We start from the raw sequence: 12164 nt of genomic DNA on the forward strand, positions 1-12164 counted from the left end.
CGGTTTCCTCCCACAGTCCAAAAACACACGTTGCAGGTGGATTGGCGACTCAAAAGTGTCCGTGTGAGTGAATGTGTCTGTGTTGCCCTGTGAAGGACTGGTGTATTCCCGCCTTGCGCCCGATGATTCCAGGTAGGCTCTGGACCCCCCGCGACCCTAAATTGGATAAGCGGTTACAGATAATGGATGGATGGATGGGAATGGTACGGTGGTGCTGCAGGTGGTGTCGCTGTCACACAGCTCCAGGGTCCTGGTGTTGTGCATTCGAGCCCACACACGTTGGTACTCAAAAGTGTCCATAGGTGTGACAGGAAGGAAGGAAACAGGAGGAAACCGGAGCACCCGGAGGAAACCCACGCGGACAACACACCAACTCCTCACAGACAGTCACCCGGAGCGGGAATCGAACCCACAACCTCCAGGTTCCTGGAGCTGTGTGACTGCGACACTACCTGCTGCACCACCGTGCCGCACCGTACCATTCCCTTAAGTCATAATTTGCAAGTTTCAAAACGTAAAAACAAAAGAAAAAACGATAATTTTTTATAAGTCTTCATCCTCAACTGTGTTTTCTGAACAAGTCAATTACACACAATTGTTAACAGCCTGTAGAACATTTAGAAAAATCAGCAGTAACCAAAACCTGCTGACATCATGTGACGCAATTCATGTGAATGAATGTGTAAGCCCTGCGAAGGACTGTCGCCCCCTTCAGGGTGTGTCCCTAGTGTGCCCAGTGATTCAGGGCAGGCTCCGGACCCACTGTGACCCAGAACTGGATGAGCATTTACAGACAATGAATGAGAAAACATTACAACTACAATAAAAAAAGTAATCTTCACTGTTTAAATCACACAGCTTGGTAAAAGATGTGATACGGGGACCAGTGGCGTTTCAGTCAATATGAAGCTATGATGTCTTTGTACCAACATGAGTGTTTAATCTGAACTAATTAACTAAATGTGATCTTAAGTCATGACACTGAATGATAAGAACAAAGGTGTCTCAAAAAGTACCTCAAAAGTAGTTAATAAGAAGAACCCAGTGCTCCAGCATATGGTTGAATTTAAAGCTGAAGTAACACACACACTTCCTCCATATCACAGGAAAAAACAAATAAATGATTGGAGGGTCACTCAATATGATGCAATTACATTTTCCTGAGTCAGCGCACCAGTGTGAGGCTTTACTCTTAACTAAGGCAGAAAGTACCAAGAGTTTTCCAGCTCCTTATGTTCTTCTCAAAATGGAAGTGTAGAAGGGAAGCCAAACATCTTTTGCAACAGTTTTTTTTCTTGTTTTGATCTGGTCATCTGGCTTTTGTTTTGTATTGTTTCATTCCCAGAAACTAATGTAGGGGAAGTGTGTGTTTGTCATGAAGAAAATGTAATCATGGGCTTGTTCAACTTTGTGCAGAATAAAAAGGTTGATCTGACACTATTTGTAAACCCAAATCAGTCAAATGCACTAACCAGTTGGAGGGTATTGAGGGTTTGCCCAATTCCTAAGCACATATAGAGAGCACATGAGGCCAGGATCTAGCACTACAATTCCCAGAATGACCTGTCATCACTGTATATACAGGTCTTAGTGGAAGTTCCCTATGACTCAGCTGCTTACACTTGTGTTTAGTCAAGGGACCAATGGCACAGCACTGTTTTCTCACTGTTAAACTGAGTCAAACACGGCATCTGCTCCACAGATTAATTCATTTCAAATTGTTATTTATGCTTTGACTTTTTTCAAAATTGAAAATGATGTCCCACAGGTGCTTCAAAAACAGCTGATAGATTTGTTTTCTTATGAATTCTGATATCAAAAGGTTTAAATGGAGTCTGAAAACATGGAATTATACAAGCCAATCTGATTTTGTGTCTGACGTAGACCTCAGGCACTTCAGAATTCTCCTGCCTACCCACCAAAGCATGTCACAGATGTTTTTTAAAGGGACCTATTATACCCCCGTTCCACAAGTTAACACAGTTCTCTGGGGTCTTTGACATTTCACACTGTGAACAGCCAGTTTTAGCCCCTGTTGTGAGCAAGACCCTGTGTAAATCGAAGGTGAGGTGCGCAGCTCTAGAACTGTAGCAGAAACACTGGTTTTAGTCACTTTCACTTTGTTCCATTTCTTCTCAGTTCTCATTTCTTTGCTTTTGCTGTGTTTGTTTTGCTTCATTTAACCTCTTCTTTGCTGTTTTGGGCCTGATACGTATGTAACACCCAACACAAAATCTGAACCATCCTATGACCTCAGACTGGGGATGGGTTGTTTATTACTTGATTGTGTTAGGTACCAAATTAATGCACTAATGCACCTTCATTTTATGTTCCATTTAAGACCCTCAGGGACCCGTGCGCACTTGTGGAAAGGGGTTGTATTATTTCTCCTTTGAAGTAGGACATTTAACAATTATCTCCATCGTTTTGTAGCTTTTTAAATGGCCAGATCTAAACTGACTCCTGCTTGTGTTTTTTTATCAAGTCAGAACAGACTGAGGTACGTACAGTACTTTCATTATCTGTTGTTCTTTCTTGGAGAATCTGGAAATGATCAGCCGTAAAAAACACATATTTAACAAACACTCACATACCCACTAAACCCATGTTTCCAAGACTCCACTCCTGTATTTACCAGTGTTACTGTACTGTGAAGGCTTAAGATATGTGCAAGTTGCCCAATCACACCAACAGGATGGGGCAGGGTCATTTAGCGTGACCACTTTGCCAAATAGGCTCTGGGATGAATCACAGAATGAATTGTGAAACATTTGTAAAATCTTTGCAAAAGCTCCAAAGCAGCACACCAGGGAAGCACATTTATGAGCCAAGTGTGAAAGCACCAAAAGACATCCAAGTTGGAGAAGGGTGGAGGTGAGAAGTGAGAACACAAAATTCTCCTTGCGCTTCAATTCTCCCAACTGAGAGCAAAAAAAGGGTGTTTCTGAGGTGCGTTGTTAGTAATATAATAAATAAACACACATAAAAAAGTCCATATAATCTTTAGGACAGAAATAACAGCTTCAAGAAGGAAACACTTGATGTCTTTGATATGAAGCACTGAAGAACACCCCTCGTGGGGCTTTTGAGATGGTAAATGAATCAGTTCATTATAATATTAATGATTATATTATATATAAATTATATATTTGTGTGATCTTTATTTTTCCCTTGATCCAAGTAATCAATTAATAATGTTGAGGTCTCACCTTTGGGAAAGACCAGGCCATTGTCTGTTGCCTTTTTCACGATTTTTTCATTATTATAATAACAATGTCTTGACAACTCCATCCTTTCAGAGTCATAGTGTGAAGATGTCTTCTCCCAGTTTAAGGACGGACAGAACAAATTCAATTTTACATTTTATAATGCGACAAACCTTTTTCTTTGGCATATTACTTCCATGTATAATTTCCATGATGGAGTACCTGTTGCATGTGGTGTTAAAATGAACTTTTATAGCTCCACACAGCATCAAAAGAATTTTCACATCACAGAACCCCATTTTCTAAGAGTGTAGTTGGTTTTGCATGACTGTAAAGAAACCACCTTTTTTTTTGGACCTCAGGCCACTAGCTTCTTTTGCTGTTCCCAAAAAGGTCCAGTGGGCGCAGTCCTAATGCTTGTGCAATGACTCGAGGCTGGATTCCAGGCTGACAGTGCTGTGTAATGTATGAACGAGAGCAGGGCCTTGGTAATAGAGGAGTGTAATGGCTGAACTGCTTCACTGAGAATGGGAGTGGTGCGTTTTCATTCCGTAGAAAATGAGAGCCGACAGTGTGCAAGCAGGCAGAGATGGCTTCTAATCATGAAGGCTGAGAACGGGAGAGTGAGTCTCCATTGTAAAGAAGGGAGGATGAAGTGGAGGTGTACTGAGGGGGAAAAAGGTTTTAAAACAAACACACAGACCACAGAGAGTCAGTCTGTCTGGCTCTGTTCTAGGTGGTGCTGTGGAGAACACAGACCAAAAAAAGAGAGGATGGAGCGCGTATAGAACAGACAAAGAATGAGTGGGAGAGACTGAAATCTGAGATAAACGGAAAAAAGAAAAAGAGGGCTAGGCTGATGTTGTAGGAGCTGATACTGCTATTGACTGCTTTACAGCCTGGAGGCCTATGAATTATGGGTAGTGTAGGCAGAAAGGTGTATATATCTCAGACTTGTGATATGGGAGCAGAGTGCAATGCACATTACATCTCGACAGGCCAATTTCTCTCTGTGACACGCTTAATATCTCCTACATCTACAGCCTCTAAAGCCACGGCCTTAAGAGAGGAGGAGAGGGAGAGAGAGAAAAATGCTTTGTGCATCACAAATAACCTATCACTCATTCAAACTGTGCACTAATCAGATTTAAATGAATGAGAAATAGATACATGCATTTGGACAAAACAGATTTAATTCAGCCTTATTCGTCATTTGCAATATGTTTTCTATCATAACATCACCCACATCTAAGCCACTTTCCTTCTTTTATGGTGTGTGTGTGTGTTTGTGTATGCATGAGAGAGAGAGAGAAAGAGAGAGAGAGACTTAGATAACCCAGACTTCTGTGAAGTGTTTAATGTTAGAAGAGCTCAGCCAAAACTAATGACATTCCTTTACTCTGAACTCCCTCTGCAGAACACTGCATTGAGGTTTGTGTGTGTGTGTGTGTGTGTGTGAAAAAGAGAGTGCATGAGAGTTAGCAGGTTTTGCACTTGACTTGCAGTGTTTTTAATGCCAGTATATGACCTGTATTGATGTCTGTGTGCTGCTAAACTAAATTTAATATCCTATATTCACTCATGCAGCGCACACACACACACACACACACGAGCTGAACACATTTATACTTCCACTCCAGAGCAAGCAGTGAGCATCACTACATCAGTCATATCAGTTCATATCTCCTGCAGAACTGCCCTAATCACACACGTTCCACACTACCTCATCCATCTGCTTACAGCTAATCATCAGGAATTCATCTGAGCAGTGCTTCAGGCCATTTGTCTCACAATCTCTACCTAAGGACACGATCAGAACCACCCAGAAATTTCTCCTCAGCTTTTTCAGTTTCTGTAAGAAAAACAAGCATCCTCCGCATGGGGAAGGTGTTTTTAGCACATTGTATGTAAAGGCTACTCACAGTGGTGGCAGCTGGTGGTGTTGGCCCTAGTCAGCCCTAATGGGTTAGTTTGTTAAAACCACTAACAATTTCTTTTGTGAGAAAATACTGTAACTTCAAATATCTGTAACATTATAGTAGTAGGAAAAAGACTAACATGTTTTAACACAAAGAATCTTAACAAGCTTTTCTTCAAATATTCCTGCAGTCAGTTTTTCATGGATTATTCATTCATTCATTCATTATCTGTAACCCTTATCCAGTTCAGGGTCGTGGTGGGTCCAGAGCCTACCTGGAATCATTGGGCGCAAGGCGGGAATACACCCTGGAGGGGGCACCAATCCACCTACCGTGTGTTTTTGGACTGTGGGAGGAAACCCACGCAGACACAGGGAGAACACACCAAACTCCTCACAGACAGTCACCCGGAGCGGGAATCAAACCCACAACCTCCAGGCCCCTGGAGCTGTGTGACTGCGACACTACCTGCTGCCCCCCCCTTGGAATATTCACGTAATAGAAAATGTTTTCTTACGACAGGCTCAAAACCTCCCTGTTACTAATTACTACATAATGTTGCATCAATATGAATTTCCAAACATTTTCATCTGTAAATACTGACGCATGATATAGATTCTATCAAAAAAAAAAAAGAATAAACAAAAAAAACAACACCACTGAAAGTTGTTTGACAGTTTCAGACAGCTGTGGTTAATAATGAATAATACTTTGTCACTATAAGCTTGCAATAAAATGAAATAATTAATCACAGTTATACAGCTATTAATGACAGCACAAATATATGATCATGACAGGCTTTTCACTGACCATAACCTAAAATTCATTACAAGATCTCCTTTGAAGATTCGTTTATCGAGGAGCGCACACACACTTCCGTTGCCACATGTGTCCCTGTACTTTTATATATGTACTTTCTTCTGTAGAAATACGACCTGCTGGGACATTACCTTCATCCCATCTGTCTTCAGGGCCATTGGGGTCATCATCATGGGCGATGCTGTCTCCGTCGGCTCCGTCCAGGGGGCTCCCCTCTTCCTCCACAATGTGAAGCTTATCTTCATCGTCTGAGTCTGACTGGCCTTCCAGTACATGGCTGTAGTTACTCACTGCTCAGAGAAAGAGAGAGAGAGAGAGTTATTGTTATTTAATTCATATCAGTATTAATAGTAATAATGTCAGTACAGGGCGGCACTGTGGTGCAGCAGGTAGTGTCGCAGTCGCACAGCTCCAGGGGCTTAGAGATTGTGGGTTCAAGTCCCACTCCGGGTGACTGTCTGTGAGGAGTTTGGTGTGTTCTCCCTGCGTCCATGTGGGTTTCCTCCGGGTGTTCCGGTTTCCTCCCACTGTCCAAAAACACATGTTGGTCGGTGGATTGGCGACTCAAAAGTCTGTGTGTGTGTGTGTGTGGCCCAGTGAAATACTGACGCCCCCTCCAGGGTGTGTTCCCGCTTTGTGCCCAATGATTCCGGGTAGGTTCCAGACCCACCGCAACCCTGGACTGGATAAGCGGTTACAGACGATGAATGAATGAATGTCAGTATAATGCAGTATAATGCAGTAGTGGGTACAGACACAGCACATACATGAGACAAATAAAAAATGTGGACACAAATTAAGTTAGCTTAAAATTAAAATAAAAGTGAAGAAAACGAGAAGATGAAATGCTGGAGAGCACAGACAATGGTAACAATGGGTAACAATAGAGCAATGATTTCATCCAATCTGCCCCTCAACACCCTTGAGGTACGACTGAGATGGGGGGATGACAGGGGGTTGTAAATGATCAGAACGCAAAGAAAATAGACTAATGATTAAACAGAAATGGTGTGTGTGTGTAAGAGAGAGAGAGAGAGAGAGAGAGAGAGAGAGAAATGGAGTACCGTGCTTCAGGTAGCAATTTTTTTTCCTCAGTCATGGAGCAGCGGGCAGTGCCTGACTGAACTTATCAATAAAGAATGGATGAGACGCAGAGGACGAGTTAGACAGAAAGCCTTGAGATTACATCAGTCAAACACAGAGGGCAGGCTGTAAATTGACCGGGCCATCAGCATTCCCATAAACTAGCAGCACGTTCACTAACTCTTTAAAAAGAGAGAGTCATTAATGAAATGACTCACAAAACCGTGGTCCTGGACCCACAGAACGGCTGTCCAACACAATTAGCTGATTTCCCTACTCAAACACACCTGATTCAACTCATCTGTTGCAATAAAGTCGCGTTTACTGGGTGTGTTTGCCTGGCAGTTAGGTCTGTTTTTATTATAATTTACTGGGTTTTAATTTTAGGTTTCATTCTGCAGACAGGAGGAACAATATTATGTTAAATGAAAGAATACATAAATAACCAAAACAGACAAAAAGAGTGGGAGCCAGAGTGGTTGGAGTGCACGAGTAGAAATGAACGGTACAGATGTGTTCAAAATAATAGCAGTCCAATAAGACTGATCAATCACTGTTTTTGGTAGAGATTATCCTATGGAAAAAAAATGAAAGACTACCGTTCGAATGGATCGAAGAACAGCCAGAACGGCAAAGACTCAGCCAATGATCAGCTCCAGGGAGATCAAAGACGGTCTGAAGTTACTTGTGAGTAATTTCCCCGTAAGAAGCAAGAAGTCCCCGCAAAGTCCCACTATTAAAAAAATGACATGAAATGGACTGATGAAATTAAGATTGCTCTTTTTGGGTCCAAGGGCCGCAGGCGACCCCCAAACACTGAATTCAAGCCACAGTAAACTCTGAAGACAGTGAAGCAGGGTGGTGTGGACATCATGATATGGGGATGTTTCTCTTACTATGGTGTCGGGCCTCTTTATATATAATGTAGCCTTATACTGAAGAGGAAATGCCCTTAAAATGGGTGTTTCAACAAGACAGCGACCCTAAACACACCTGTAAGCGAGCACTATGCTTGGTTCCAGAAGTTATAGAGTGTCCAGCCCAATCCCTGGACCTTAATTTATTACCCCAGATAGTTGTTTCTGGGGTAAAACCAAGAAATTCAGAGGAATTGCGGAGCCTACCTGGAATCATTGGGTGCAAGCACCACCCTGGAGGGGGCGCCAGTCCTTCACAGGGCAACACAGACACCTACGGACACTTCACAGGTCAATCCACCTACCAACGTGTGTTTTTGGACTGTGAGAGGAAACCGGAGCACCCGGAGGAAACCCACGCAGACACAGAGAGAACACACCAACTCCTCACAGAAAGTCACCCGGAGCAGGAATCGAACCCACAACCTCCAAGTCCCTAATTTGTAAAGAAAAATGCCAGCACTGCTTCTTTTGTGAACAGCCCAATATTAATTTTTCTTCATTTTCTGTAAATTAATTTAAAAATATATACATTTTTCTTCATGTTTTGGTTAAAAATAAAACGTGCAGTGTTCCCAATGCATGGAAATAAAAAACATTCTAAGGATTCTGAGCTTTATTCATGTTTTTAAATGTTTTACACAGCTATTATTTTGAACTATATGTTTTATGATGTAAATAATATGAATACAGCATACATATGCATGCCACAACCACTTACTTTTAAATTTATATTGACTTACATTATTTAAAAAGATAACCCAGCTGTCATGTACAAACTGTCAATTCTGTATCACTTTTAATATTGTAATGGCTATAAATGTTAATTTACATAGCATTCAGCATGAGTTCATTTAGCTCACAGAATATAAGATTTTAGTTGAAATAATTCCTGCTCTGAGGCGAGATGCATTCATTCTCACAAATTACGTAATCGTCAAACCCATTTACTATTGATGGAATAGGAAGTGTACTGGATTTCAGTGTATTGACTGATGAAGTAATGACTACCAGCTCTTTTTGTCCTTTACCCCACTTGCATGAGCTGGGAAATTTGATTGTTTTCTTCAGACAGTCATTTGTACGTTTCATTAGAATAGCATTAGACAAAAGTTCCCGCATCATCTCCTCGGGTTCAACGCAGATTTATGATTCATCACCGAATACCACTTTCATCCAATCGTCCAAACACGGCTTTGTCCAACGACTGCTTCTCTTTAGCCCAAGGTGACCTTGCGTTCAGATTCTAGGACTGGTTTTAATTTGGCTTTTTAAAAATGTAAATCCCATTCTTACAGTTCTTCCACAAACACAGATTCCTTTTTCCACACATTTGTTTTTCATTTGTTTTGTTGTGCATTTTCTGTTTTGAAGGCATATTGAGTTTTCTAACCTGATGCTTTGGTGACTTTCTTGGTCCCAAGGACATCTGTGTTCAAATGATGTGAAAAATTCAAATCAGAAACCAATGTTTTTTAAACAGTGATGAAATTCACCATGACCCGGAACGATGAAACAGGAATAATATGATAAAACTATAACAAAGACGGTATATCACAAACCCACAGAGATGTGGGTGGGTACCTCATTTAGGGAAAGTTCCAGACATATTCCCGACTGGTTTGTCTTTATAGTTTCACATCTGATCTGAGCTTTTTTTTTCTGTTTTACGACTAATGTCTCTTTTCCCTTCTTTAGTATAAAAGAATTGTGTGACCTCCATCTCTGAGCTGTACACCTGAGGGGACGATAGATAAGGGTAAGCAGCATTGATTTTCCTGTAGCCAGCCAGATGACCTTAATTAGCAATGTGTGTGGACATGCTTGTGTTTGTGTGTGTGTGTGTAGGAGGAAGGAGTGTGTGTGCTTGTCTCAGCGTGACGTGACATTCTATTAGACGAGTAAATGACGGAGCGCTTGCCTGGCCTAACGAGTTCTCATTCGTTAAGGTAAGTGCTGCCTGAACACAGCCACTAATACTGGCAGCATAAATCAAGCTTAAAGAGTCAGAATCTTAACCAGAGTCAGCACAGAGAGAGAGAGAGAGAGAGAGAGAGAGAGAAAGAGAGAGGGGTGGAGACATAGGCCACTATCATATGAAGTAATGGTATTCTGGAATGTCCTATCCAGCCTTCTGCTGTAAACTCAAATGAAACCAAGTCTGGAAAATAGCAGTGGGCAATATAAAAATATATCATTATTTCCTTCACAATGTATTTTCTCGAGTTTACCCCAGTTATAATCAGTACTTACAGTGCGCTGAACAACTGTACGCACCACAAAAATACATAGCTATAGACTAGCCTTGGACAGGTAATTTATACGATCCAGTATTACAATAATTAAAGAAATTATGCAAATTACCATTCTTTTATTTTATGATCCTGTACAATGTGCTTTGTTTCTACGTCTTTTCAGATATTTAGTCATTTCCAGTGAAGAGTCATTCTCTTAAATATGGTTACTTTAAATATACTGTCCTCTATAGAATAGACTGCACTTAAAATTAAAATTGCACTAGAAAAATACTAGAAAAAAAGTAGGACTACCTTTACACTTGGAGAAACCTTCCTCCAAAGCAGACTGGATTTGTACAAATGTGGGGATTTTGACTGTTAGATTCTCACACTTTTGCAGAGTGTAAAGCAGCACAGAGGCGTTTGTGGCAAGCCAAGGAATTCACATCTTTACTACTTTGGAAAACCACCCAATTTTCAGTTTACAGACCCAACATCAGACTATAGTAAAAAGAAAGAGAGTGATGTGGATATTCAGACACAGTGCCGGAGGAAGGGGAGGATGTAGGCCTGTCTTTAACACACGGTGTGTGTGAGTGTGTGATAGCACAGCTTTAAGATAAAGTGAGTGGGTGAACCCTGATAATTCACCTACAATGAAAGCCGTTCCTTCACTAAAGCTCCCACCCTCGAGTCCTGTGTTAAAGAAGTGGGACATAATGGTGTTACTATAACGGGCAAAAATATTTCTCCATAACAAAGTCTGCCAAGGTGTTTCTCACAGTCAGTGCCTAAAAAGCCCACCAGGCCCTAGTGGAAATTCTAAGTGAATGTGTTTGTGATAATAAGAGAGGTGTGAATTAGAACCTGAAATATTGCTCTAAACCTGATGGGACCCCACTGTTCACAGCGAGGTTCGGTGAGGTTTCTCAAAAATTTCTCGGGCTCAAATTTTATGTTCAGTTTCCTCTCCATGTATCAATGGTTCCTCCTCACGTTACTTAAAATAAAAGACCACCATGAACACACAACAAGGAGGTTTTCCTGAGTAAAATCAATAAGAAATAAACATCTTTGCTAAAGACATATTTTGGACAGGTTATTGTTTATATAAAATATATCATCTGTGTATTTAAAATGAAGCATTTATTTCTATAATGTTATGAATGCAGTAAAATAAGTACAATGCTAACATTTTAGCAAAATATTCAAGATTACTAAACATTTATAAGCAATTTTTTAAGCAATTACTGATATCACTGCGTGGGTTCGATTCCCGCTCCGGGTGACTGTCTGTGAGGAGTTGGTGTGTTCTCCCTGTGTCCGCGTGGGTTTCCTCCAGGTGCTCCGGTTTCCTCCCACAGTCCAAAAACACACATTGGTAGGTGGATTGGCGACTCAAAAGTGTCCGTAGGTGTGAGTGTGTGAGTGAATGTGTGTGTGTGTCTGTGTTGCCCTGTGAAGGACTGGCGCCCCTTCCAGGGTGTATTCCCGCCTTGCGCCCAATGATTCCAGGTAGGCTCTGGACCCACCGCGACCCTGAATTGGATAATCGCTTACAGATAATGAATGAATGATATCACTGCATGCCCCTCTGTTGTTTGGTTGTTGGTGTAAGTATTTCCTCACTTTGATCAAAACAACACAAGGATCCAACACCACAGCACTATTCTTTACCTGTTTAAATAGCCCAGTTTAGAACAACCGGTTTCAGTGCGTGTTCTTTTAAATGATAATGAGCCAATCACTAAAGAGGAGTTGGTTTTGTGCAATAGGAAATGTGAATAGGAAGCTAACATCAGCCAGGTCTAAGAGGTAGTCTCCGGCGCTGTAGATGTGTTTAGCCTCTCCTCTCTTAAAGCATAAAGCAACTGTCCTCTGAGGCTGGGGCTGATGTAGCAGTTTGAGCTGGTTATTGTAGACAAAAACAAAGCAGTTCCCATACTTATAGCTTGGCCATAATGCTAGTGGGTCTAGTGATTG

At 41.4% G+C, this 12164-nt stretch overlaps 1 protein-coding gene across 3 annotated transcripts in view; it reads right to left on the reverse strand.

Moving 5' to 3' along the window:
- zeb1b (zinc finger E-box binding homeobox 1b) overlaps window positions 1–12164 on the reverse strand; it is an 83850-nt gene that overhangs the window by 18912 nt on the left and 52774 nt on the right. For 2 of the 3 annotated variants that reach the window (XM_066664426.1, XM_066664427.1), the window contains exon 2: window positions 6076–6234. In XM_066664426.1, the coding sequence (XP_066520523.1) occupies window positions 6076–6234 (159 nt within the window). Of the gene's footprint in view, window positions 1–6075; window positions 6235–9337; window positions 9374–10493; window positions 10506–12164 lie in introns of those variants that run through there. The other variant, XM_066664428.1, reaches the window with a different exon arrangement.

The sequence above is a fragment of the Hoplias malabaricus genome, chromosome 3, assembly GCF_029633855.1.
Source record: "Hoplias malabaricus isolate fHopMal1 chromosome 3, fHopMal1.hap1, whole genome shotgun sequence".
Classification (NCBI taxonomy): domain Eukaryota; kingdom Metazoa; phylum Chordata; class Actinopteri; order Characiformes; family Erythrinidae; genus Hoplias; species Hoplias malabaricus.